Source organism: Oncorhynchus clarkii, unplaced genomic scaffold, assembly GCF_045791955.1.
Source record: "Oncorhynchus clarkii lewisi isolate Uvic-CL-2024 unplaced genomic scaffold, UVic_Ocla_1.0 unplaced_contig_4971_pilon_pilon, whole genome shotgun sequence".
In the NCBI taxonomy this organism is placed as follows: Eukaryota; Metazoa; Chordata; class Actinopteri; order Salmoniformes; family Salmonidae; genus Oncorhynchus; species Oncorhynchus clarkii.
The window spans coordinates 96,461-122,517 of record NW_027261123.1 but is presented as its reverse complement, the minus strand read 5'-3'; the positions used below and the strand labels follow the sequence as shown (position 1 = coordinate 122,517).

Sequence of the window (26,057 nt, the reverse complement as noted above, 5' to 3'; positions counted from 1 at the left end):
CATCCTGTGTAGGAGAGGTGTAGGAGAGATGTCGGAGAGATGTAGGAGAGGTGTAGGAGAGATGTCAGAGAGGTGTAGGAGAGGTGTAGGAGAGGTGTAGGAGATGTGTAGGAGAGGTGTCAGAGAGGTGTCAGAGAGGTGTCAGAGAGGTGTAGGAGAGGTGTAGGAGATGTGTAGGAGAGGTGTCAGAGAGGTGTAGGAGAGGTGTAGGAGAGGTATAGGAGATGTGTAGGAGAGATGTCAGAGAGGTGTAGGAGAGGTGTCAGAGAGGTGTCAGAGAAGTGTCAGAGAGGTGTCAGAGAGCTGTCAGAGAGGTGTAGGAGAGGTGTAGGAGAGGTATAGGAGATGTGTAGGAGAGATGTCAGAGAGGTGTAGGAGAGGTGTAGGAGAGGTATAGGAGATGTGTAGGAGAGATGTCAGAGAGGTGTAGGAGAGGTGTCAGAGAGGTGTAGGAGAGGTGTCAGAGAGGTGTAGGAGAGTTGTAGGAGAGGTATAGGAGAGGTGTCAGAGAGGTGTAGGAGAGGTGTCAGAGAGGTGTAGGAGAGGTGTAGGAGTGGTGTAGGAGAGGTGTCAGAGAGGTGTCAGAGAGGTGTCAGAGAGGTGTCAGAGAGGTGTAGGAGAGGTGTAGGAGAGGTCTAGGAGATGTGTAGGAGAGATGTCAGAGAGGTGTCAGAGAGGTGTCAGAGAGGTGTCAGAGAGGTGTCAGAGAGGTGTAGGAGAGGTATAGGAGAGGTGTAGGAGAGGTGTAGGAGAGGTATAGGAGAGGTGTAGGAGAGGTGTCAGAGAGGTGTCAGAGAGGTGTAGGAGAGGTGTAGGAGAGGTGTCAGAGAGGTGTCAGAGAGGTGTAGGAGAGGTGTCAGAGAGGTGTCAGAGAGGTGTAGGAGAGGTGTAGGAGAGGTATAGGAGAGGTGTAGGAGAGGTGTCAGAGAGGTGTAGGAGAGGTGTAGGAGAGGTGTCAGAGAGGTGTCAGAGAGGTGTCAGAGAGGTGTAGGAGAAAAAACAACTTGTATTGACAGAAAAAGATGTGTTGTGAAATATATATCCCCCAGAAACCCCATGTTACTCAGAGGAGATCTCCCCCCCCCCCTCAGAATCCCCATATTACTCAGAGGAGATCTCCCCCCCCCCCCCCCTCAGAATCCCCATGTTACTCAGAGGAGATCCCCCCCCCCCCCTCAGAATCCCCATGTTACTCAGAGGAGATCTCCCCCCCCCCCCCCCCCTCAGAATCCCCATATTACTCAGAGGAGATCTCCCCCCCCCCTCAGAATCCCCATGTTACTCAGAGGAGATCTCCCCCCCCCCCCCCTCAGAAACCCCATATTACTCAGAGGAGATCTCCCCCCCCCCCCCCCAGAAACCCCATATTACTCAGAGGAGATCTCCCCCCCCCCCTCAGAATCCCCATATGACTCAGAGGAGATCCCCCCCCCCCCCCCCCCCCCCAGAAACCCCATATTACTCAGAGGAGATCTCTCCCCCCCTCAGAAACCCCATATTACTCAGAGGAGATCTCCCCCCCTCAGAAACCCCATATTACTCAGAGGAGACCCCCCCCCCCCCCTCAGAATCCCCATATTACAGAGGAGATCTCCCCCACCCTTGAGGAAGAGACGTGCCATTTCCAGGCCCAGGGAACACAAATTCGCGCACAGGAACACTACCTGATCTAACGACCAGATGAGGGGACAGCTTTATTACAGGCCATACTGTCTCTAACTGTCTTAATCTCCCCCATAGAAACAACAGTGACAGACCACACGAGGGGACAGCTTCATTACAAGCCATACTGTCTCTAACTGTCTTAATCTCTCCCATAATCTCCCCCAGAAACAACAGTGACAGCACCGTCAACAACAACAGAAGGGATCTGTTGCAGCTCTGTCGAAGCCTGGGTCTGTACTTTGTCAATGGTCGGTTACGTGGGGACTCTTTGGGGAGATTCACCTACTGCTCACCTCTTGGCCACGGTACAGTAGACTATATGATCACAGACATTGACCCTTTCTCTCTCAGCTCCTTCACTGTCAAGCCACTAACACCTCTGTCTGATCACAGCCAAATTACGTTGTTCCTCATAAGAACAACTGAAATTGATTTATTAAAAAGAAAAACGACCACAGATTAACAGTGAGAATCGCAGAATGGTGAACTTAACTAAACGACGGAGAGTTTTGACTGTGTGATATTAGATTGCTTATGGTGTAAATATTTTCTGTCTGGATTTTAATTATTTGTATGTGGTTTGATGGTTTGATGCAGATTGTAAAATTATAAGGAAAAAACAGTATCCAACCAAAAGCACAGAGACCCAAATAATGGTGAATTACTCCTTCATTACTGTGAGACTTTAAAACTCTGTAAATTACACTCAGAACCCAAAAAACACAGTACAACAGCAAGCGGCTGACAAATTGAGGAGTCCATAAACACAAACAACTTCTGGCAAAATTGGAAAAACAAATCTAAACAATAGGAATTAGTGATGTAAAATGGTGACATATGGACAACCCATTTACAACACTGTACAACATCAAATTCATGAGAAGTTGAATGGATTGGAAAAAGCTATAAAGGACAACCAACATCCACTGGACTCCCCCATTACTGACCAGGAGCTCTATAAGAAACTAAACTATTACTGACCAGGAGCTCTATAAGAAACTAAACTATTACTGACCAGGAGCTCTATAAGAAACTAAACTATTACTGACCAGGAGCTCTATAAGACACTAAACTATTACTGACCAGGAGCTCTATAAGAAACTAAACTATTACTGACCAGGAGCTCTATAAGACACTAAACTATTACTGACCAGGAGCTCTATAAGAAACTAAACTATTACTGACCAGGAGCTCTATAAGAAACTAAACTATTACCGACCAGGAGCTCTATAACAAACTAAACTATTACTGACCAGGAGCTCTATAAGAAACTAAACTATTACTGACCAGGAGCTCTATAAGAAACTAAACTATTACTGACCAGGAGCTCTATAAGAAACTAAACGATTACTGACCACGAGCTCTATAAGAAACTAAACTAGTACTGACCAGGAGCTCTATAAAAAACTAAACTAGTACTGACCAGGAGCTCTATAAGAAACTAAACTATTACTGACCAGGAGCTCTATAAGAAACTAAACTATTACTGACCAGGAGCTCTATAAGAAACTAAACTATTACTGACCAGGAGCTCTATAAGAAACTAAACGATTACTGACCACGAGCTCTATAAGAAACTAAACTATTACTGACCAGGAGCTCTATAAGAAACTAAACTATTACTGACCAGGAGCTCTACAAGAAACTAAACTATTACTGACCAGGAGCTCTATAAGAAACTAAACTATTACTGACCAGGAGCTCTATAAGACACTAAACTATTACTGACCAGGAGCTCTATAAGAAACTAAACTATTACTGACCAGGAGCTCTATAAGAAACTAAACTATTACTAACCAGGAGCTCTATAAGAAACTAAACTATTACTGACCAGGAGCTCTATAAGACACTAAACTATTACTGACCAGGAGCTCTATAAGAAACTAAACTATTACTGACCAGGAGCTCTATAAGACACTAAACTATTACTGACCAGGAGCTCTATAAGAAACTAAACTATTACTGACCAGGAGCTCTATAAGAAACTAAACTATTACTGACCAGGAGCTCTATAAGAAACTAAACTATTACTGACCAGGAGCTCTATAAGAAACTAAACTATTACTGACCAGGAGCTCTATAAGAAACTAAACTATTACTGACCAGGAGCTCTATAAGACACTAAACTATTACTGACCAGGAGCTCTATAAGAAACTAAACTATTACTGACCAGGAGCTCTATAAGAAACTAAACTATTACTGACCAGGAGCTCTATAAGAAACTAAACTATTACTGACCAGGAGCTCTATAAGAAACTAAACTATTACTGACCAGGAGCTCTACAAGAAACTAAACTATTACTGACCAGGAGCTCTATAAGAAACTAAACTATTACTGACCAGGAGCTCTACAAGAAACTAAACTATTACTGACCAGGAGCTCTATAAGACACTAAACTATTACTGACCAGGAGCTCTATAAGAAACTAAACTATTACTGACCAGGAGCTCTATAAGACACTAAACTATTACTGACCAGGAGCTCTATAAGACACTAAACTATTACTGACCAGGAGCTCTATAAGACACTAAACTATTACTGACCAGGAGCTCTATAAGAAACTAAACTATTACTGACCAGGAGCTCTATAAGAAACTAAACTATTACTGACCAGGAGCTCTATAAGAAACTAAACTATTACTGACCAGGAGCTCTATAAGAAACTAAACTATTACTGACCAGGAGCTCTATAAGAAACTAAACTATTACTGACCAGGAGCTCTACAAGAAACTAAACTATTACTGACCAGGAGCTCTATAAGAAACTAAACTATTACTGACCAGGAGCTCTACAAGAAACTAAACTATTACTGACCAGGAGCTCTATAAGACACTAAACTATTACTGACCAGGAGCTCTATAAGAAACTAAACTATTACTGACCAGGAGCTCTATAAGAAACTAAACTATTACTGACCAGGAGCTCTATAAGAAACTAAACTATTACTGACCAGGAGCTCTACAAGAAACTAAACTATTACTGACCAGGAGCTCTATAAGAAACTAAACTATTACTGACCAGGAGCTCTACAAGAAACTAAACTATTACTGACCAGGAGCTCTATAAGACACTAAACTATTACTGACCAGGAGCTCTATAAGAAACTAAACTATTACTGACCAGGAGCTCTACAAGAAACTAAACTATTACTGACCAGGAGCTCTACAAGAAACTAAACTATTACTGACCAGGAGCTCTATAAGAAACTAAACTATTACTGACCAGGAGCTCTATAAGAAACTAAACTATTACTGACCAGGAGCTCTATAAGAAACTAAACTATTACTGACCAGGAGCTCTATAAGAAACTAAACTATTACTGACCAGGAGCTCTACAAGAAACTTCAGGCCCTCAAATATAAAAAGGCATGCAGACCTGATGGCATCCTAAATGAAATGCTCAAATTCACTAGTGAAAAATGTCATTTGGCTGTATTAAAGCTGTTTAAGTTTGAACCTGAGTGTAGGTTATTTCCCTGACATCTGGAATCAAGGACTCATAACCCCAATCTTTAAGAACGGAGACAAACTTGACCCTAACAATTACAGAGGCATTTGTGTGAACAGTAACCTGGGGAAGGTTTTCTGTAGTATTATAAACGTAAGAGTTCTAAACTTCCTTAATAAGCACAATGTCTTGAGTAAAAGACAAATTGGATTTATACCAAAACATCGCACGACTGATCATATTTACACCCTACACACCCTGATAGATAAACAAGTCCACCAAAATAATACCAAAATATACACTTGCTTTATCGACTTCCAAAAAGCATTTGATTCTATTTGGCATACAGGACTGTTCTACAAAGTTATTGAAAGTGGTGTAGGGGGTAAAACATAAGACATAATTAAAGCAATATCTACTGGCAAAACATGCAGCATTAAAATTGGCAAGAAAATAACAGAATTCTTTAACCAGGGGCGGGGCCTTCGCCAGGGTTGCAATCTGAGCCCTGCACTCTTCAATATTTACATCAATGAATTGGCCACTATTCTAGAAAAATCATCAGCCCCTGGTGTTAGTCTCCACAATTCAGAGGAACCTGTTTGGGATAGGGGGCAGCATTTTATTTTTTGGATGAATAGCGTGCCCAGAGTGAACTGCCTCCTACTCAGCCCCAAATGCTAATATATGCATATTATTATTGGATAGAAAACACTCTGAAGTTTCTAAAATGGTTTGAATGATGTCTGTGAGTATAACAGAACTCATATGGCAGGGGAAACCTGAGAAAAATCCAACCAGGAAGTGGGAAATCTGAGGTTTGTAGTTAATTCAAAGCTTGAACTACCGAATACACAGTGCCTATGAGGTCAAGTTGCACATCCACTAGATGTCAACCGTCTTTAGAAACTTATTTTGCTTATGCTATAAAGGAGGAGGGAATGGGAGTTGAATGAGTCATGGGTCTGGCAGAGTGTCTCAGGCTTGTGACGCGCGCTCACGACAGAGTTTGCTCTCGTTCCAGTGCTTTTCTACAGACAATGGAATTCTCCGGTTGGAACATTATTGATGATTTATGTTAAAAACATCCTAAAGATTGATTCCATACATCGCTTGACATGTTTCTACGACCTGTAACGGAACTTTTAGAGTTTTTGTCTGCTCGCGCCTCATGAAGATGGATTACGGGCCTGAACACGTTAACAACAAGTGGCTATTTGGACATAAATTATGGACTTTATGGAACAAATCAGTCATTTAATTGTTGAACTGGGATTCCTGGGAGTGCCTTCTGATGAAGATCATCAAAGGTAAGTGAGTATTTATAATGTTATTTCTAACTTCTGTTGACTCCAACATGGCGGATATTTCTTTGGCTGTTTTGGGTTCTGAGCGCCGTTCTCAGATTATGCTTTTTCCGTAAAGGTTTTTTGAAATCTGACACAGCGGTTGCATTAAGGAGAAGTCTATCATTAATTATGTGAATAACACTTGTATATTTTATCAATGTTAATTATGAGTATTTCTGGGATTTGATGTGGCTATCTGCAAAATCACCGGATGTTTTGGAATCAAATCAAATCAAATTTATTTATTTTTTTATTTTTTTATATAGCCCTTCGTACATCAGCTGATATCTCAATCAATCAAAACATTACTGCACGTAACACGCCAATGTAAACTGAGATTTTTGGATATAAATATGCACATTATCGAACAAAACACACATGTATTGCGTGTCATCTGATGAAGATCATCAAAGGTTAATGATTACTTTTATCTATTTTTCTGCCTTTTTGTGACTCCTATTTTTGACTGGGAAAATGGCTGTGTGTTTTTTTTGACTTGGCTATGACGTAACATAATCATATGTTGTGCTTTCGCTTTAAAGCATTTTTGAAATCGGACATGATAGATTAACAAGATGACGGGTTAGGGTTCCCCTTGGGAACGACCCCTCCTCCCATGGATAGATTAACAAGATGACGGGTTAGGGTTCCGCTTTGGGAACGACCCCTCCTCCCATGGATAGATTAACAAGATGACGGGTTAGGGTTCCCCTTGGGAACGACCCCTCCTCCCATGGATAGATTAACAAGATGACGGGTTAGGGTTCCCCTTGGGAACGACCCCTCCTCCCATGGATAGATTAACAAGATGACGGGTTAGGGTTCCCCTTGGGAACGACCCCTCCTCCCATGGATAGATTAACAAGATGACGGGTTAGGGTTCCCCTTGGGAACGACCCCTCCTCCCATGGATAGATTAACAAGATGACGGGTTAGGGTTCCCCTTGGGAACGACCCCTCCTCCCATGGATAGATTAACAAGATGACGGGTTAGGGTTCCCCTTGGGAACGACCCCTCCTCCCATGGATAGATTAACAAGATGACGGGTTAGGGTTCCCCTTGGGAACGACCCCTCCTCCCATGGATAGATTAACAAGATGACGGGTTAGGGTTCCCCTTGGGAACGACCCCTCCTCCCATGGATAGATTAACAAGATGACGGGTTAGGGTTCCCCTTGGGAACGACCCCTCCTCCCATGGATAGATTAACAAGATGACGGGTTAGGGTTCCCCTTGGGAACGACCCCTCCTCCCATGGATAGATTAACAAGATGACGGGTTAGGGTTCCCCTTGGGAACGACCCCTCCTCCCATGGATAGATTAACAAGATGACGGGTTAGGGTTCCCCTTGGGAACGACCCCTCCTCCCATGGATAGATTAACAAGATGACGGGTTAGGGTTCCCCTTGGGAACGACCCCTCCTCCCATGGATAGATTAACAAGATGACGGGTTAGGGTTCCCCTTGGGAACGACCCCTCCTCCCATGGATAGATTAACAAGATGACGGGTTAGGGTTCCCCTTGGGAACGACCCCTCCTCCCATGGATAGATTAACAAGATGACGGGTTAGGGTTCCCCTTGGGAACGACCCCTCCTCCCATGGATAGATTAACAAGATGACTGGTTAGGGTTCCCCTTGGGAACGACCCCTCCTCCCATGGATAGATTAACAAGATGACGGGTTAGGGTTCCCCTTGGGAACGACCCCTCCTCCCATGGATAGATTAACAAGATGACGGGTTAGGGTTCCCCTTGGGAACGACCCCTCCTCCCATGGATAGATTAACAAGATGACGGGTTAGGGTTCCCCTTGGGAACGACCCCTCCTCCCATGGATAGATTAACAAGATGACGGGTTAGGGTTCCCCTTGGGAACGACCCCTCCTCCCATGGATAGATTAACAAGATGACGGGTTAGGGTTCCCCTTGGGAACGACCCCTCCTCCCATGGATAGATTAACAAGATGACGGGTTAGGGTTCCCCTTGGGAACGACCCCTCCTCCCATGGATAGATTAACAAGATGACGGGTTAGGGTTCCCCTTGGGAACGACCCCTCCTCCCATGGATAGATTAACAAGATGACGGGTTAGGGTTCCCCTTGGGAACGACCCCTCCTCCCATGGATAGATTAACAAGATGACGGGTTAGGGTTCCCCTTGGGAACGACCCCTCCTCCCATGGATAGATTAACAAGATGACGGGTTAGGGTTCCCCTTGGGAACGACCCCTCCTCCCATGGATAGATTAACAAGATGACGGGTTAGGGTTCCCCTTGGGAACGACCCCTCCTCCCATGGATAGATTAACAAGATGACGGGTTAGGGTTCCCCTTGGGAACGACCCCTCCTCCCATGGATAGATTAACAAGATGACGGGTTAGGGTTCCCCTTGGGAACGACCCCTCCTCCCATGGATAGATTAACAAGATGACGGGTTAGGGTTCCGCTTTGGGAACGACCCCTCCTCCCATGGATAGATTAACAAGATGACGGGTTAGGGTTCCGCTTTGGGAACGACCCCTCCTCCCATGGATAGATTAACAAGATGACGGGTTAGGGTTCCGCTTTGGGAACGACCCCTCCTCCCATGGATAGATTAACAAGATGACGGGTTAGGGTTCCGCTTTGGGAACGACCCCTCCTCCCATGGATAGATTAACAAGATGACGGGTTAGGGTTCCGCTTTGGGAACGACCCCTCCTCCCATGGATAGATTAACAAGATGACGGGTTAGGGTTCCGCTTTGGGAACGACCCCTCCTCCCATGGATAGATTAACAAGATGACGGGTTAGGGTTCCCCTTGGGAACGACCCCTCCTCCCATGGATAGATTAACAAGATGACGGGTTAGGGTTCCCCTTGGGAACGACCCCTCCTCCCATGGATAGATTAACAAGATGACGGGTTAGGGTTCCCCTTGGGAACGACCCCTCCTCCCATTAACAAGATGACGGGTTAGGGTTCCCCTTGGGAACGACCCCTCCTCCCATTAACAAGATGTTTATCTTTCATTTGCTGTATTGGACTTGTTCATGTGTGAAAGTTACATATTTCTAAAAATTATTTTTGAATTTTATGCGCTGCCCTTTCAGCGGAATGCCCTAGAAAGGTTAAACGCCTGCTCTTCGCAGATGACCTATGACCTATCACCCACAGCACATGGCCTACAGCAGAGCCTGGACCTGCTAGAGCAGTACTGTCAGACCTGAACTTTCTCCATTTATAGCTACTACAGTTTAGCTGTTAGCTACTACGGTTTAGCATTGAGATGGGGGTGTTTTTCTAATACATCTATGATGTAGACCAAATGTATCTGAGTTGGAAGTTGGTGGATCTGGGAAAGCACTGGATGTTCACTCACAGTGAGCCTAACGTAGAATTACATTGGGGAGATGTGGGTCGATTAAGTACCGTCAAATGTGAATTAGATTTCCTAGTAGTCTGACAGGCTGTTGAAACCCCACAGCTTTCTCTGATTCAGTGTGAACATGGCTGAAGTAAACTGTGATTTCTCTTTTACCCAGACTACCAGTCTGCTGAGAACCTTGAAGGGTATGGCAGGTGTGAGAAATGTTCGCTCCTGAAAGAGTGAATGTGTGAATGGCAATTAACATACACCAGGAGGGTTGGGAGAGGAGGGGGTAAGGAGGGGTGAGGAGGGGTGAGGAGGAGGGGGCAAGGAGGAGGGGGTAGGGAGGAGGGGGTGAGGAGGGGTGAGGAAGAGGTGTGAGGAGGAGGGGGTAAGGAGGGGGTGTGAGGAGGGGGTAAGAAGGAGGGGGTGAGGAGGGGTGAGGAAGAGGTTTGAGGAGGAGGGGGTAAGGAGGGGGTGTGAGGAGGGGGTAAGGAGGAGGGAGTAAGGAGGGGTGAGGAGGAGGGGATAAGGGGGGGTGAGGAGGAGGGGGTAAGGAGGGGTGAGGAGGAGGGGGTAAGGAAGGGGTGTGAGGAGGAGGGGGCAAGGAGGAGGGGGTAAGGAGGGGTGAGGAGGAGGGGGTAAGGAGGGGGTGTGAGGAGGAGGGGGCAAGGAGGAGGGGGTAAGAAGGGGTGTGGAGGAGGGGGTAAGGAGGGGTGAGGAGGAGGGAGTAAGGAGGGGTGAGGAGGAGGGGGTAAGGAGGGGTGAGGAGGAGGGGGTAAGGAGGGGGTAAGGAGGAGGGGGTAAGGAGGGGTGAGGAGGAGGGGGTAAGGAGGGGGTGTGAGGAGGAGGGGGCAAGGAGGAGGGGTTAAGGAGGGGTGTGGAGGAGGGGGTAAGGAGGGGTGAGGAGGAGGGGGTAAGGAGGGGTGTGGAGGAGGGGGTAAGGAGGGGTGAGGAGGAGGGGGTAAGGAGGGGTGTGGAGGAGGGGGTAAGGAGGGGTGAGGAGGAGGGGGTAAGGAGGGGTGAGGAGGAGGGGGTAAGGAGGGGGTAAGGAGGAGGGGGTAAGGAGGGGTGAGGAGGAGGGGATAAGGGGGGGTGAGGAGGAGGGGGTAAGGAGGGGTGAGGAGGTGGAGGGATCACACAAACTTCTCCCCGGTCACTTCAGAATACAGCCTTTCAGAGGAACGCTTTCTCTCACACACACAGACGGACACACAAAGACACACACACTTCAACTGCGGAGTGTGCTCAGGAGCGGGGCGACATGGGAGAGCTTGGGAAGGTTGAACACTGGCGTTGCGGATAAGTAGCAGGGGTTTGATGGCACAAGCGGAGAGCCCAGCCAACAGAGTGTTTCAGTGGACAAGAGCCTGAATTAGGACCTGCTCAGCTTCCTGTGTGTGGTAGGGTCGTATTCTACGGATGTTCCTCTTCCTGTGTGAGGTAGGGTCGTATTCTACGGATGTTCCTCTTCCTGTGTGAGGTAGGGTCGTACTCTACGGATGTTCCACTTCCTGTGTGAAGTAGGGTCGTACTCTACGGACGTTCCTCTTCCTGTGTGAGGTAGGGGGTAAGTTGACGAAGAGGTCCTTGAGCGGGAAGACTTTCCCCGGGAGATCATGTGAGGATATGACAGAGCTGAGTGACTTGGTCTATAGAGAGAAGAGGAGAGAGCCTAGAACCGAGCCCTGGGGGAAACGTGGAGAGGATCTGTATCTTCACCTGGTACAAGGGGTCTGTCTGTCTGTCTGTCTGTCTGTCTGTCTGTGTGTCTGTGTTTGTGTGTGTGTGTGTGTGTGTGTGTGTGTGTGTGTGTGTGTGTATGTGTGTGTGTGTGTGTGTGTGTGTGTGTGTGTGTGTGTGTGTGAGTATCATAATACAGGGATTACAGGGAGTATCATAATACAGGGAGTATCATAATACAGGGAGTATCATAATACAGGGAGTATCATAATACAGGGAATATCATAATACAGGGAATACAGGGAGTATCATAATACAGGGAGTATCATAATACAGGGAGTATCATAATACAGGGAGTACAGGGAGTATCATAATACAGGGAGTAGCATAATACACAGAGTATCATAATACAGGGAGTATCATAATACAGGGAATATCATAATACAGGGAGTATCATAATACAGGGAGTACAGGGAGTATCATAATACAGGGAGTAGCATAATACACAGAGTATCATAATACAGGGAGTATCATAATACAGGGAGTATCATAATACAGGGAATATCATAATACAGGGAGTATCATAATACAGGGAGTATCATAATACAGGGAGTATCATAATACAGGGAGTATCATAATACAGGGAATATCATAATACAGGGAGTATCATAATACAGGGAGTATCATAATACAGGGAGTATCATAATACAGGGAGTATCATAATACAGGGAATATCATAATACAGGGAGTATCATAATACAGGGAGTATCATAATACAGGGAGTATCATATCACAATACTCAATCCTCTTTCTTCTTTTCAGATCTCTCTCCTCCTATCTCGACCCCTCTTTTTTCTGAAACTCTTTTTTTGATGAGTGTTAAGTGGATTATGTGTCGCACGGGACAGGATGAGAGGATCAGACTGGATGTTCTAGTGACTCACTGAACTCCTGACACAGTGGCCCCTCTCAGTGACCCCTATAAGGCAGAGGTGAGGAGGGCACAGATACTATGTCTCCGTCTGAAATGGCACCCTGTTCCCTATATAGTGCACTACTTTACACCAGGGGAACAGTGGTGTTGTGTGCTGCTCCAGGCTAGCTCCAGTTCCAGGCTAGCTCCAGGCTATCTTCAGGCTACCTCCAGGCTATCTCCAGGCTAGCTCCAGGCTAGCTGCCGGCTAGCTCCAGTTCAGCTTCTGGCTAGCTTCAGGCTATCTCCAGTTCCAGGCTAGCTCCAGGCTAGCTCCGGGCTAGTTCCAGGCTATCTTCAGGCTACCTCCAGGTTAGCTCCAGGCTAGCTCCAGGCTAGTTCCAGGCTAGCTCCAGGCTAGTTCCAGGCTAGCTCCAGGCTAGTTCCAGGCTAGCTCCAGGCTAGTTCCAGGCTATCTGCAGGCTAGTTCCAGGCTAGAGCTAGCTCTAGGCTAGCTCCAGGCTAGCTTCAGGCTAGTTCCAGAGAGAGGAGACAGGGAGCAGACACACACAGGGTTGTGGAAGGAGCTACTGCTGGGAGGCATACTGCTCAGTACTGCACACGACCAGAATGGACACACACACAAACACACACACGCACCGCAGGTTCTGGAAGTCTGTCCACGGTGCTGGGGGTCATGAAGGCGTCATCTATACTGCTTAATAACAAAGGCATCCCTGTTAAGTCTCTAGCACTTATCCACCTCATCAACTCATTAAAACGTATCCCTCCTCTAGCCCATTAAACTCAAATCCACGATTCTATGGAGTTGAGTGGCGACTATTGTGGGCGGACTGGAGCTCCCGCGTCAGTTTTGATTTTAAAAAATGACTGATTTCAGCACCCAAACAATAGCCCACAATTACACATGACATTGTTCTGTGTAATTGTGAGGTATTCATTCAGGAGAGGTTCTCTTCTGTACTGTTCAACCTACCTAGACCTACCTACCTAGACCTACCTTTCCACCCCAGACAGTAGGCCTACCTTTCCACCCCAGACAGAGTAGGACCTACCTTTCCACCCCAGACAGAGTAGGACCTACCTTTCCACCCCAGACAGAGTAGGACCTACCTTTCCACCCCAGACAGAGTAGGGCCTACCTTTCCACCCCAGACAGAGTAGGACATACCTTTTCACCCCAGACAGGGTAGGTCTACCTTTCCACCCCAGACAGAGTAGGCCTACCTTTCCACCCCAGACAGTAGGCCTACCTTTCCACCCCAGACAGGGTAGGTCTACCTTTCCACCCCAGACACAGTAGACCTACCTTTCCACCCCAGACAGAGTAGACCTACCTTTCCACCCCAGACAGAGTAGGCCTACCTTTCCACCCCAGACAGAGTAGGCCTACCTTTCCACCCCAGACAGAGTAGACCTACCTTTCCACCCCAGACAGAGTAGGCCTACCTTTCCACCCCAGACAGAGTAGGCCTACCTTTCCACCCCAGACAGAGTAGGCCTACCTTTCCACCCCAGACAGAGTAGACCTACCTTTCCACCCCAGACAGAGTAGGCCTACCTTTCCACCCCAGACAGTAGGCCTACCTTTCCACCCCAGACAGGGTAGGCCTACCTTTCCACCCCAGACAGAGTAGGCCTACCTTTCCACCCCAGACAGAGTAGGCCTACCTTTCCACCCCAGACAGTAGGCCTACCTTTCCACCCCAGACAGGGTAGGCCTACCTTTCCACCCCAGACAGAGTAGGTCTACCTTTCCACCCCAGACAGTAGGCCCTACCTTTCCACCCCAGACAGGGTAGGCCTACCTTTCCACCCCAGACAGTAGGCCCTACCTTTCCACCCCAGACAGGGTAGGCCTACCTTTCCACCCCAGACAGAGTAGGTCTACCTTAGTTGTCTGGACCTTAGTTGTCTGGGTTTAGGAATTAGTCTTGGTTTTAACTTAACAGCCCTTGACTGACACAGAGGTAAGCTATTTAAAGAGTGCATGGTGGGTGGCGGAATTGACCAACAAATCTGTATATATACTGTAACAGCCTATAGCCTAATGTCGTCTGTCAAACAGGTAGGACTACCTCTTATTTGTTAAATAGGAAGAAATAGGCTCTGACACAAAGCCCTCTAGTTGTTAGTAACGTCTAATTCAAATTAAGACGATTTAAACGAATTATGCATAGTCTAATTTTCCGCACCATGAGCTGTCCATCACCGACTGCTGCTTTCAGTTTCAGAAACACAATCTGTCTGATTGTGAGGTCAATAACTCTGAGAAATACATCACGGGCAAGAAACATATTGTTTTATTCAAATCAATTATATTTGCATCAAGCTATTAAAGTTGACCTCTGGTCCTCCTCATCTTCACGCTCTCCTTCTCGAACAGAAAATAATCTTTCGGCTAGTCCGCGTGCAAGATAGGGATTTTTTTAGACTCGGGCTAATAAAGAAGAAACCTTTGACTCTCCTCCTGAACTGCCGCTGAAGCCCTACACAGCACAGCCATTGGCTAAAGCAGCACAGCCATTGGCTAAAGCAGCACAACCATTGGCTAAAGCAGCACAACCATTGGTAAAGCAGCACAGCCATTGGTTAAAGCAGCACAGCCATTGTTAAAGCAGCACAGCCATTGGTAATGCAGCACAACCATTGGCTAAAGCAGCACAACCATTGGTAAAGCAGCACAGCCATTGGTTAAAGCAGCACAACCATTGGTAAAGCAGCACAGCCATTGGTAAAGCAGCACAGCCATTGGTAAAGCAGCACAGCCATTGGCTAAAGCCGCACAGCCATTGGCTAAAGCAGCACAGCCATTGGCTAAAGCAGCACAGCCATTGCCTAAAGCAGCACAACCATTGGTAAAGAAGCACAGCCATTGGTAAAGCAGAAATGTAGGGAGATTGACTTGGTAACATACTGAATGTATTCAATCAATCCCTATACCAGTCTGCTGTTCCCACATGCTTCAAGAGGGCCACCATTGTTCCTGTTCCCAAGAAAGCTAAGGTAACTGAGCTAAACGACTACCGCCCCGTAGCACTCACTTCCGTTATCATGAAGTGCTTTGAGAGACTAGTCAAGGACCATATCACCTCCATCCTACCTGACACCCTAGACCCACTCCAATTTGCTTACCGCCCAAATAGGTCCACAGACGATGCAATCTCAACCACACTGCACACTGCCCTAACCCATCTGGACAAGAGGAATACCTATGTGAGAATGCTGTTCATTGACTACAGCTCGGCATTCAACACCATAGTACCCTCCAAGCTCGTCATCAAGCTCGAGACCCTGTGTCTCGACCCCGCCCTGTGCAACTGGGTACTGGACTTCCTGACGGGCCGCCCCCAGGTGGTGAGGGTAGGCAACAACATCTCCTCCCCGCTGATCCTCAACACTGGGGCCCCACAAGGGTGCGTTCTGAGCCCTCTCCTGTACTCCCTGTTCACCCACGACTGCGTGGCCACGCACGCCTCCAACTCAATCATCAAGTTTGCGGACGACACAAATCAAATCAAATTTTATTTGTCACATACACATGGTTAGCAGATGTTAATGCGAGTGTAGCGAAATGCTTGTGTGTGTGGTAGGCTTGATTACCAACAACGACGAGACGGCCTACAGGGAGGAGGTGAGGGCCCTCGGAGTGTGGTGTCAGGAAAATAACCTCACACTCAACGTCAACAAAACTAAGGAGATGATTGTGGACTTCAGGAAACAGCAGAGGGAACACCCCCCTATCCACATCGATGGAACAGTAGTGGAGAGGGTAGCAAGTTTTAATTTCCTCTGCATACACATCACAGACAAACTGAATTGGTCCACTCACACAGACAGCATTGTGAAGAAGGCGCAGCAGCGCCTCTTCAACCTCAGGAGGCTGAAGAAATTCGGCTTGTCACCAAAAGCACTCACAAACTTCTACAGATGCACAATCGAGAGCATCCTGGCTGGCTGTATCACCGCCTGGTACGGCAACTGCTCCGCCCTCAACCGTAAGGCTCTCCAGAGGGTAGTGAGGTCTGCACAACGCATCACCGGGGCCAAACTACCTGCCCTCCAGGACACCTACACCACCCGATGTCACAGGAAGGCCATAAAGATCATCAAGGACATCAACCACCCGAGCCACTGCCTGTTCACCCCGCTATCATCCAGAAGGCGAGGTCAGTACAGGTGCATCAAAGCTGGGACCGAGAGACTGAAAAACAGCTTCTATCTCAAGGCCATCAGACTGTTAAACAGCCACCACTAACATTGAGTGGCTGCTGCCAACACACTGACACTGACTCAACTCCAGCCACTTTAATAATGGGAATTGATGGGAAATGATGTAAATATATCACTAGCCACTTTAAACAATGCTACCTTCTATAATGTTACTTACCCTACATTATTCATCTCATATGCATACGTATATACTGTACTCTATACCATCGACTGTATTCTTATGTAATACATGTATCACTAGCCACTTTAACTATGCCACTTTGTTTACATACTCATCTCATATGTATATACTGTACTTGATACCATCTACTGTATCTTGCCTATGCTGCTCTGTACCATCACTCATTCATATATCCTTATGTACATATTCTTTATCCCCTTACACTGTGTACAAGACAGTAGTTTTGGAATTGTTAGTTAGATTACTTGTTGGTTATTACTGCATTGTCGGAACTAGAAGCACAAGCATTTCGCTACACTCGCATTAACATCTGCTAACCATGTGTATGTGACAAATAAAATTTGATTTGATTTGATTGATTTGATTTGAATGTAGGGAGATTGACTTGGTAACGTACTGAATGTAGGGAGATTGACTTGGTAACATATTGAATGTCCTCTATTGAGACAGAGAGACAGAGAGAGAGACAGATAGAGAGAGAGAGAGAGACAGAGAGAGAGAGACAGAGAGAGACAGAGAGAGAGAGACAGAGAGAGAGAGAGAGGGAGAGAGAGAGAGAGAGGAGAGAGACAGAGACAGAGAGAGAGAGAGAGAGAGAGAGAGAGAGACAGAGAGACAGAGAGAGAGAGACAGAGACAGAGACCGAGAGAGAGAGAGAGAGAGAGAGAGAGAGAGAGAGAGAGAGAGACAGAGAGAGAGAGAGAGAGAGAGAGACAGAGAGACAGAGAGAGAGAGAGGGAGAGACAGAGAGAGAGAGAGAGACAGAGAGAGAGACACAGAGAGAGAGAAATCTCAGTAAGACCAGAATAATGGTGTTCCAAAAAAAGGTCCAGTCGCCAGGATCACAAATACAAATTCCATCTAGACACTGTTGCCTTAGAGCACACAGAAAACTATACATACCTTGGCCTAAATATCAGCGCCACAGGTAACTTCCACAAAGCTGTGAACGATCTGAGAGACAAGGCAAGAAGGGCATTCTATGCCATCAAAAGGAACATAAATATCAACATACCAAATAGGATCTGGCTAAAAATACTTGAATCAGTCATAGAGCCCATTGCCCTTTATGGTTGTGAGGTCTGGGGTCTGCTCACCAACCAAGACTTCACAAAATGGGACAAACACCAAATTGAGACTCTGCACGCAGAATTCTGCAAAAATATCCTCCGTGTACAACGTAGAACACCAAATAATGCATGCAGAGCAGAATTAGGCCGATACCCACTAATTATCAAAATCCAGAAAAGAGCCGTTAAATTCTACAACCACCTAAAAGGAAGCGATTCACAAACCTTCCATAACAAAGCCATCACCTACAGAGAGCTGAACCTGGAGAAGAGTCCCCTAAGCAAGCTGGTCCTGGGGCTCAGTTCCCAAACACAAACACACCCTACAGAGCCCCAGGACAGCAGCACAATTAGACCCAACCAAATCATGAGAAAACAAAAAGATAATTACTTGACACATTGGAAAGAATTAACAAAAAAACAAACTAGAATGCTATTTGGCCCTAAACAGAGAGTACACAGCGGCAGAATACCTGACCACTGTGACTGACCCAAACTTAAGGAAAGCTTTGACTCTGTACAGACTCAGCATAGCCTTGCTATTGAGAAAGGCCGCCGTAGGCAGACATGGCTCTCAAGAGAAGACAGGCTATGTGCTCACTGCCCACAAAATGAGGTGGAAACTGAGCTGCACTTCCTAACCTCCTGCCCAATGTATGACCATAGAGAGACATATTTCCCTCAGATTACACAGATCCACAAAGAATTCGAAAACAAATCAAATTTTGATAAACTCCCATATCTACTGGGTGAAATTCCACAGTGTGCCATCACAGCAGCAAGATTTGTGACCTGTTGCCACGAGAAAAGGGCCATTGTAAATACAACCCATATTTAGAGAGAGAGAACCAGAGAGAGAAAGAGAGAACCAGAGAGAGAAAGAGAGAACCCGAGAGAGAAAGAGAGAACCAGAGAGAGAAAGAGAGAACCAGAGAGAGAGAGAGAGAGACAAAGAGAGAGAGAGAGAGAGAGAGAAAGAAAGAGAGAACCAGAGAGAACCAGAGAGAACCAGAGAGAAGCAGAGAGAAGCAGAGAGAGAGAGAGAACCAGAGAGAACCAGAGAGAACCAGAGAGAACCATGGCGAGTGAGACTGAAAGAGACAGACGTAAAGAGAGAGGGATGAGAGAGGGATGAGAGAGGGATGAGAGAGGGATGAGAGCTAGAGGTATGTGTGGTCTGAGGTGGTTCAGGGTTCTAGCTGACAGTGATCAGCTAAGGACTTACGGCTGTAGTCCCCTTTGACCCCTTAGCACACTGCTGTGCCCCTCAGCTAACAGCTCAATTTTAGACCAGTCAGTTCAGCCAACCCTGCCCCAGTTCCTACACCGGGATGCGTTCCAAATTGTTCCCTAGTCCCTATATATTACCATAGGTCTCCGGTTAAATGTAGTGCACTATATAACGCTCCTGCCCTGTCTCATATAGATAGGGCCTCATTTAGGCCTGAAATAGCCGTCTCCCACAGGACCACACAGGAAACTCAGACGTAATAACAACATCCTTCAACTTAATACAGACAGAAATTAAGAACAACGACACTTTAAGAGTGTGACTTCTTTCTATTTTGGGGTTTTCATTATATGTTGTTTATCAACGTGAGAACCTCCTGATTCCTGACTCCTAACTCCTAGATCCTAACTCCTGTCCTGACTCCTAACTCCTAGATCCTAACTCATAACTCCTGTTCTAACTCCTAACTCCTGTCCTGACTCCTAACTCCTAAATCCTTTCCAGACTCCTAACTTCTGTCCTGACTCCTCACTCCTAGATCCTAACTCCTGTCCTGACTCCTAACTCCTAGATCCTAAATCATAACTCATGTCCTAACTCCTAACTCCTGTCCTGACTCCTAACTTCTAAATCCTTTCCAGACTCCTAACTCTTGTCCTGACTCCTCACTCCTAGATCCTAACTCCTGTCCTGACTCCTCACTCCTAGATCCTAACTCCTGTCCTGACTCCTAACTCCTAGATCCTAACTCATAACTCCTGTTCTAACTCCTAACTCCTGTCCTGACTCCTAACTCCTAAATCCTTTCCAGACTCCTAACTCCTGTCCTGACTCCTCACTCCTAGATCCTAACTCCTGTCCTGACTCCTCACTCCTAGATCCTAACTCCTGTCCTGACTCCTAACTCCTAGATCCTAAATCATAACTCATGTCCTAACTCCTAACTCCTGTCCTGACTCCTAACTCCTAAATCCTTTCCAGACTCCTAACTCCTGTCCTGACTCCTCACTCCTAGATCCTAACTCCTGTCCTGACTCCTCACTCCTAGATCCTAACTCCTGTCCTGACTCCTAACTCCTAGATCCTAACTCATAACTCCTGTTCTAACTCCTAACTCCTGTCCTGACTCCTAACTCCTAAATCCTTTCCAGACTCCTAACTCCTGTCCTGACTCCTCACTCCTAGATCCTAACTCCTGTCCTGACTCCTCACTCCTAGATCCTAACTCCTGTCCTGACTCCTAACTCCTAGATCCTTTCCAGACTCCTAACTCCTAAATCCTTTCCAGACTCCTAACTCCTGTCCTGACTCCTAACTCCTAGATCCTAACTCCTGTCCTGACTCCTAACTCCTAGATCCTAACTCATAACTCCTGTTCTAACTCCTAACTCCTGTCCTGACTCCTAACTCCTAAATACTTTCCAGACTCCTAACTCCTGTCCTGACTCCTCACTCCTAGATCCTAACTCCTGTCCTGACTCCTAACTCCTAGATCCTAACTCATAACTCCTGTTCTAACTCCTAACTCCTGTCCTGACTCCTAACTCCTAAATCCTTTCCAGACTCCTAACTCCTGTCCTGACTCCTCACTCCTAGATCCTAACTCCTGTCCTGACTCCTAACTCCTAGATCCTAACTCATAACTCCTGTCCTGACTCCTAACTCCTAAATCCTTTCCAGACTCCTAACTCCTGTCCTGACTCCTCACTCCTGTCCTGACTCCTCACTCCTAACTCCTTTCCAGACTCCTAACTCCTGTCCTGATTCCTAACTCCTGTCCTGACTCCTAACTCCTGTCCTGACTCCTAACTCCTGTCCTGACTCCTAACTCCTGTCCTGACTCCTAACTCCTGTCCTGACTCTTAACTTCTGTCCTGACTCCTAACTCCTGTCCAGACTCCTAACTCCTGTCCACTCCTAACTCCTGTCCAGACTCCTAACTCCTGTCCAGACTCCTAACTCCTGTCCAAACTCCTAACTCCTGTCCAGACTCCTAACTCCTGTCTACTCCTTACTCCTGTCCAGACTCCTAACTCCTGTCCTGACTCCTAACTCCTGTCCAGACTCCTAACTCCTGTCCAGACTCCTAACTCCTGTCCACTCCTTACTCCTGTCCAGACTCCTAACTCCTGTCCAGACTCCTAACTCCTGTCCAGACTCCTAACTCCTGTCCAGACTCCTAACTCCTGTCCAGACTCCTAACTCCTGTCCAGACTCCTAACTCCTGTCCTCACTCCTGACTCCTAACTCCTGTCCTGACTCCTAACTCCTGTCCTGACTCCTAACTCCTGTCCTGACTCCTATCCTAACTCCTAACTCCTGTCCTGACTCCTAACTCCTGTCCTGACTCCTAACTCCTGTCCAGACTACTAACTCCTGTCCAGACTCCTAACTCCTGTCCAGACTCCAAACTCCTGTCCAGACTCCTAACTCCTGTCCTCACTCCTGACTCCTAACTCCTGTCCTGACTCCTAACTCCTGTCCTGACTCCTAACTCCTGTCCTGACTCCTATCCTAACTCCTAACTCCTGTCCTGACTCCTAACTCCTAACTCCTGTCCTGACTCCTAACTCCTGTCCTGACTCCTCACTCCTGTCCAGACTCCTAACTCCTGTCCTGACTCCTAAATCCTGTCCTAACTCCTAACTCCTGTCCTTACTACTAACTCCTGTCCTGACTCCTAACTCCTCACTCCTGTCCAGACTCCTAACTCCTGCCCTGACTCCTAACACCTGTCCTGACTCCTAACTCCTGTCCTGACTCCTAACTCCTGTCCTGACTCCTAACACCTATCCTGACTCCTAACTCCTGTCCTAACTCCTGTCCTGACTCCTAACTCCTGTCCTAACTCCTATCCTATCTCCTAACTCCTGTCCTGACTCCTAACTCTTGTCCTGACTCCTAACTCCTGTCCTGACTCCTAACTCCTGTCCAGACTCCTAACTCCTGTCCTCACTCCTGACTCCTAACTCCTGTCCTGACTCCTAACTCCTGTCCTGACTCCTAACTCCTGTCCTGACTCCTAACTCCAGTCCTGACTCCTATCCTAACTCCTAACTCCTGTCCTGACTCCTAACTCCTAACTCCTGTCCTGACTCCTAACTCCTAACTCCTGTCCTGACTCCTAACTCCTGTCCTGACTCCTAACTCATGTCCTAACTCCTATCCTAACTCCTAACTCCTGTCCTGACTCCTGACTCTTGACTCACTGAAGGCTGAATAAAATAACCATTACATTCTGTTCCAAAAAGCCCAACCTGCCCTTACAGCTTACAGTCATACCTATTAACTATTAACTATTAACTATTAACTATTAACTATTAACTAACAGTAAATATGGCAACATTGTCAAGCAGAAACACCCATGAAGAATGAAGGAGAGTGACCCGTAATGAGTGTGAAACACAAGTGTACATTACCGAATGTTGTTTTCGGTTGAAGTGGATATTTTTTAACATGAGAATCCTGTCCTGACTTACTCAAGGCTGATAACCATTCAATTTCAACACACATCCGTTCCAACAAGCCCAACCTGCCCTTCCCGGCTGGATAAATAAATGAGGCTGTACGTGTTTGGTACTTGTGATTTCTAAATGGACCCACCAAACAGCTCTGTTCCTCCTGGGATGTTCAGCAAGCTTTAAAAGGATGTGTGATGTAGTGTGATCAAGAGGTTGTCTCTAGCTCGCCCCACATTGTGAGGGAAGGAGTGTGTGTGTGTGTGTGTGTGTGTGTGTGTGTGTGTGTGTGTGTGTGTGTGTGTGTGTGTGTGTGTGTGTGTGTGTGTGTGCGTGCGTGCGTGGTTGGCTTCGTTTAGTCCACGCATGAGATTGAGGTGAGTAGGGAAGAGAGAGAGAGAGACGGACCAGACAACAAAATGCAACATCTAGCCTTAATGCACAGCAGACCCATTGGAGAATGAGAGAGAGAGAGAGAGAGAGAGAGAGAGAGAGAGAGAGAGAGAGAGTGAGAGAGAGAGAGAGAGAGTGAGAGAGAGAGTGAGAGAGAGAGTGAGAGTGAGAGTGAGAGAGAGAGACAGAGAGAGAGAAAGAGAGAGAGAGAGAAAGAGAGTGAGAGAGTGAGAGTGTGTGAGAGAGAGAGAGAGTGAGTGTGAGTGTGAGAGAGAGAGATAGAGAGAGAGAGTGAGAGAGAGAGAGTGAGAGAGAGTGAGAGAGAGGAGAGAGAGAAAGAGAGAGAGAGAGTTAGAGTGAGAGTGAGAGTGAGAGAGAGACAGAGAGAGAGAGAGAAAGAGAGAGGCAGAGAGGCAGAGGCAGCGAGGCAGAGATTCAGAAAGGCAGAGAGGCAGAGATTCAGAGAGGCAGAGAGGCAGAGATTCAGAGATTCAGAGAGGCAGAGAGGCAGAGTGGCAGATATTCAGAGATTCAGAGAGGCAGAGAGGCAGAGATTCAGAGAGGCAGAGAGGCAGAGGTTCAGAGATTCAGAGAGGCAGAGATTCAGAGAGGCAGAGAGGCAGAGTGGCAGAGATTCAGAGAGGCAGAGAGGCAGAGAGGCAGAGTGGCAGAGATTCAGAGAGGCAGAGATTCAGAGAGGCAGAGAGGCAGAGGCAGAGATTCAGAGAGGCAGAGAGGCAGAGAGTGGTAAAGTGCACCTTTCAACAACAGCTGCTAAAAGATTCATGTTCCGATTCCGACAAAAGACTATCAGGATGTATCCTATCCCATAAATCTCTCTTTAGAAACATATCCTTGTATTATTGATGGAGATAAAATGTAAATAAATGGCCAAACAGTCCAGGGCAATGATAGAGAGAGGCTGTGTGGTTCCGTGTCCCAAATCACACTCTATTTCCTACATAGTTGTACATAGTTGTAGTAGTGAACAATACAGGGTTTGGGACACTATCTGCCATTTGAAACACTGTCTGAATGCATGGGTAAGCTTTCCTAAGTGTGTCCTGTCTTCTATCGCTTTGTTGACCCATGTCTTCAGACTGTGTACATACGATGGAGGAAGCCTCTACCAACAGTGTTAGGAATAGACAAGACAGTAGATATCGAACAGATACCTGTACACGTGGCCTATAAGGTGCCTTGTGATACAACGCTATTCTATGTGAAGTAGGGAGAGTTGGACATCGTTCAATCCCTTCCTAAAATAATGGACTGTATCTGTAATCTGGCTGCACTCCTCTGATTTACCACCAGAGGGTGGAACAATCAGAACTGTGGTCCGGCATATGGAATGGCATATAGAATACTCCCCAACACTCCGCTGGTTTATGGAGGATTCTAGAATTCTGTGTAGGGTAGATGTTGTTGTTGTTGTTGTTGTTGTTGTTGATGATCTGGAATTTGATAAGGGGGCGATGGGGAATATGTAGTGGGAGATTACAGAGAGATAACTCCAATAGCTTGTTATGAGCGACACTGAGCCAGAAACAGAAGGGAACTGGAAATGGTGAGGATATAGACAAGCAGCAGTCACAAGCAGACCGCTCACTGTGGTGGTGGGAAATACACACAGCACTGTTCTCACAGTGGGACTGATTGGAAGTGGCTATTCAGAGAAGACCAGGGAATAATCAATATGGTAGGATATGTGGCTAGGGTGTACCTCAGTATCTATCATTTGGATAGGAAACAATAGGAATTTACTAAATTGTAAAATCTCCTGTGAATTCCCCCCCACCTCCCTCCATTCCTCCCCCACTTCTCTCTCACCTGCAGTCCAGCTTCTCCAGTTCAAAGTGGGGGTTGAAGTTGAGGACGACACGTTGGGAGGGTTCTGGGGCGGTGACGACCCAACGACAGTTCTGGTGTGGGGGGTACTCCAGAGGGTACCCTGGGGTGGTGATGTACCCGGCGCCACTGGCGTCTACTTGTCCGCCACACGATTTGCTGACTTCAGGACAGAGGACACAGAGGCATCAGTTAGGACGTGAATTAGATCAGGTTTTTTTTTTTTAATGAGGTGTAACGACAGTATTGGAAAAGGAGGTGAGAAGCTATAATTCAGTAAAAAGTTTGGACACACCGACTCATTCCTGGCTTTTTCTTCATTTTGACTGTTTTCTACATTGTGGAATAATAGTGAAGACAACAAAACTATGAAATAACACATATGAGTGATAATCATAATAATAGTGAATAGTGAGAAGACTGTGAGAGAAAGCCAAGACTGTGGAAAGCTGTCATCAAGGCAAAGTGTGGCTACTTCGAAAATATATTTGTTGAACACTTTTTTAGGTTACTGTATGACTCCATATGTGTTATTTCATAGTGTTGATATCTTCACTATTATTCTACAATAAAAATAACAAATAAAAAACATTTGACTGGTACTGTAGGTTTATAAATGTTTATGTACAGTTGAAGTCTGAAGTTTACATTAAAACTCGTTTTTCAACCACTCCACAAATTTCTTGTTAACAAACTATAGTTTTGCCAAGTCGGTTAGGACATCTACTTTGTGCAGGACACAAGTAATTTTTCCAACAATTGTTTACAGACAGATTATTTCACTTATAATTCACTGTATCACAATTCCAGTGGGTCAGAAGTTTACATACACTAAGTTGACTGTGCCTTTAAACAGCTTGGAAAATTCCAGAAAATGATTGACAAAGGCTAATTGGCATCATTTGAGTCAATTGGAGGTGTACCTGTGGATGTATTTCAAGGCCTACCTTCAAACTCAGTGCCTCTTTGCTTGACATCAAGGGAAAATTAAAATACCAAATTGTAGATTTCCAAATGTCTGAAGGCACCACGTTCATCTGTACAAACAATAGTACGCAAGTATAAACACCATGGGACCACGCAGCCGTCAAACCACTCAGGAAGGAGACGCGTTCTGTCTCCTAGAGATGAACGTACTTTGGTGCGAAAAGTGCAAGTCAATTCGGAACAACGGCAAAGGACCTTGTGAAGATGCTGGAGGAAACAG

At 46.4% G+C, this 26,057-nt stretch overlaps 1 protein-coding gene across 1 annotated transcript in view; it reads right to left on the bottom strand.

Moving 5' to 3' along the window:
• LOC139404964 (neuropilin-2-like) overlaps nt 1–26,057 on the bottom strand; it is a 96,755-nt gene that overhangs the window by 11,008 nt on the left and 59,690 nt on the right. The window contains exon 2 of the mRNA XM_071147516.1: nt 24,833–25,013. Coding sequence (XP_071003617.1) covers nt 24,833–25,013 — 181 coding nt within the window. The remainder of the gene's footprint in view (nt 1–24,832; nt 25,014–26,057) is intronic.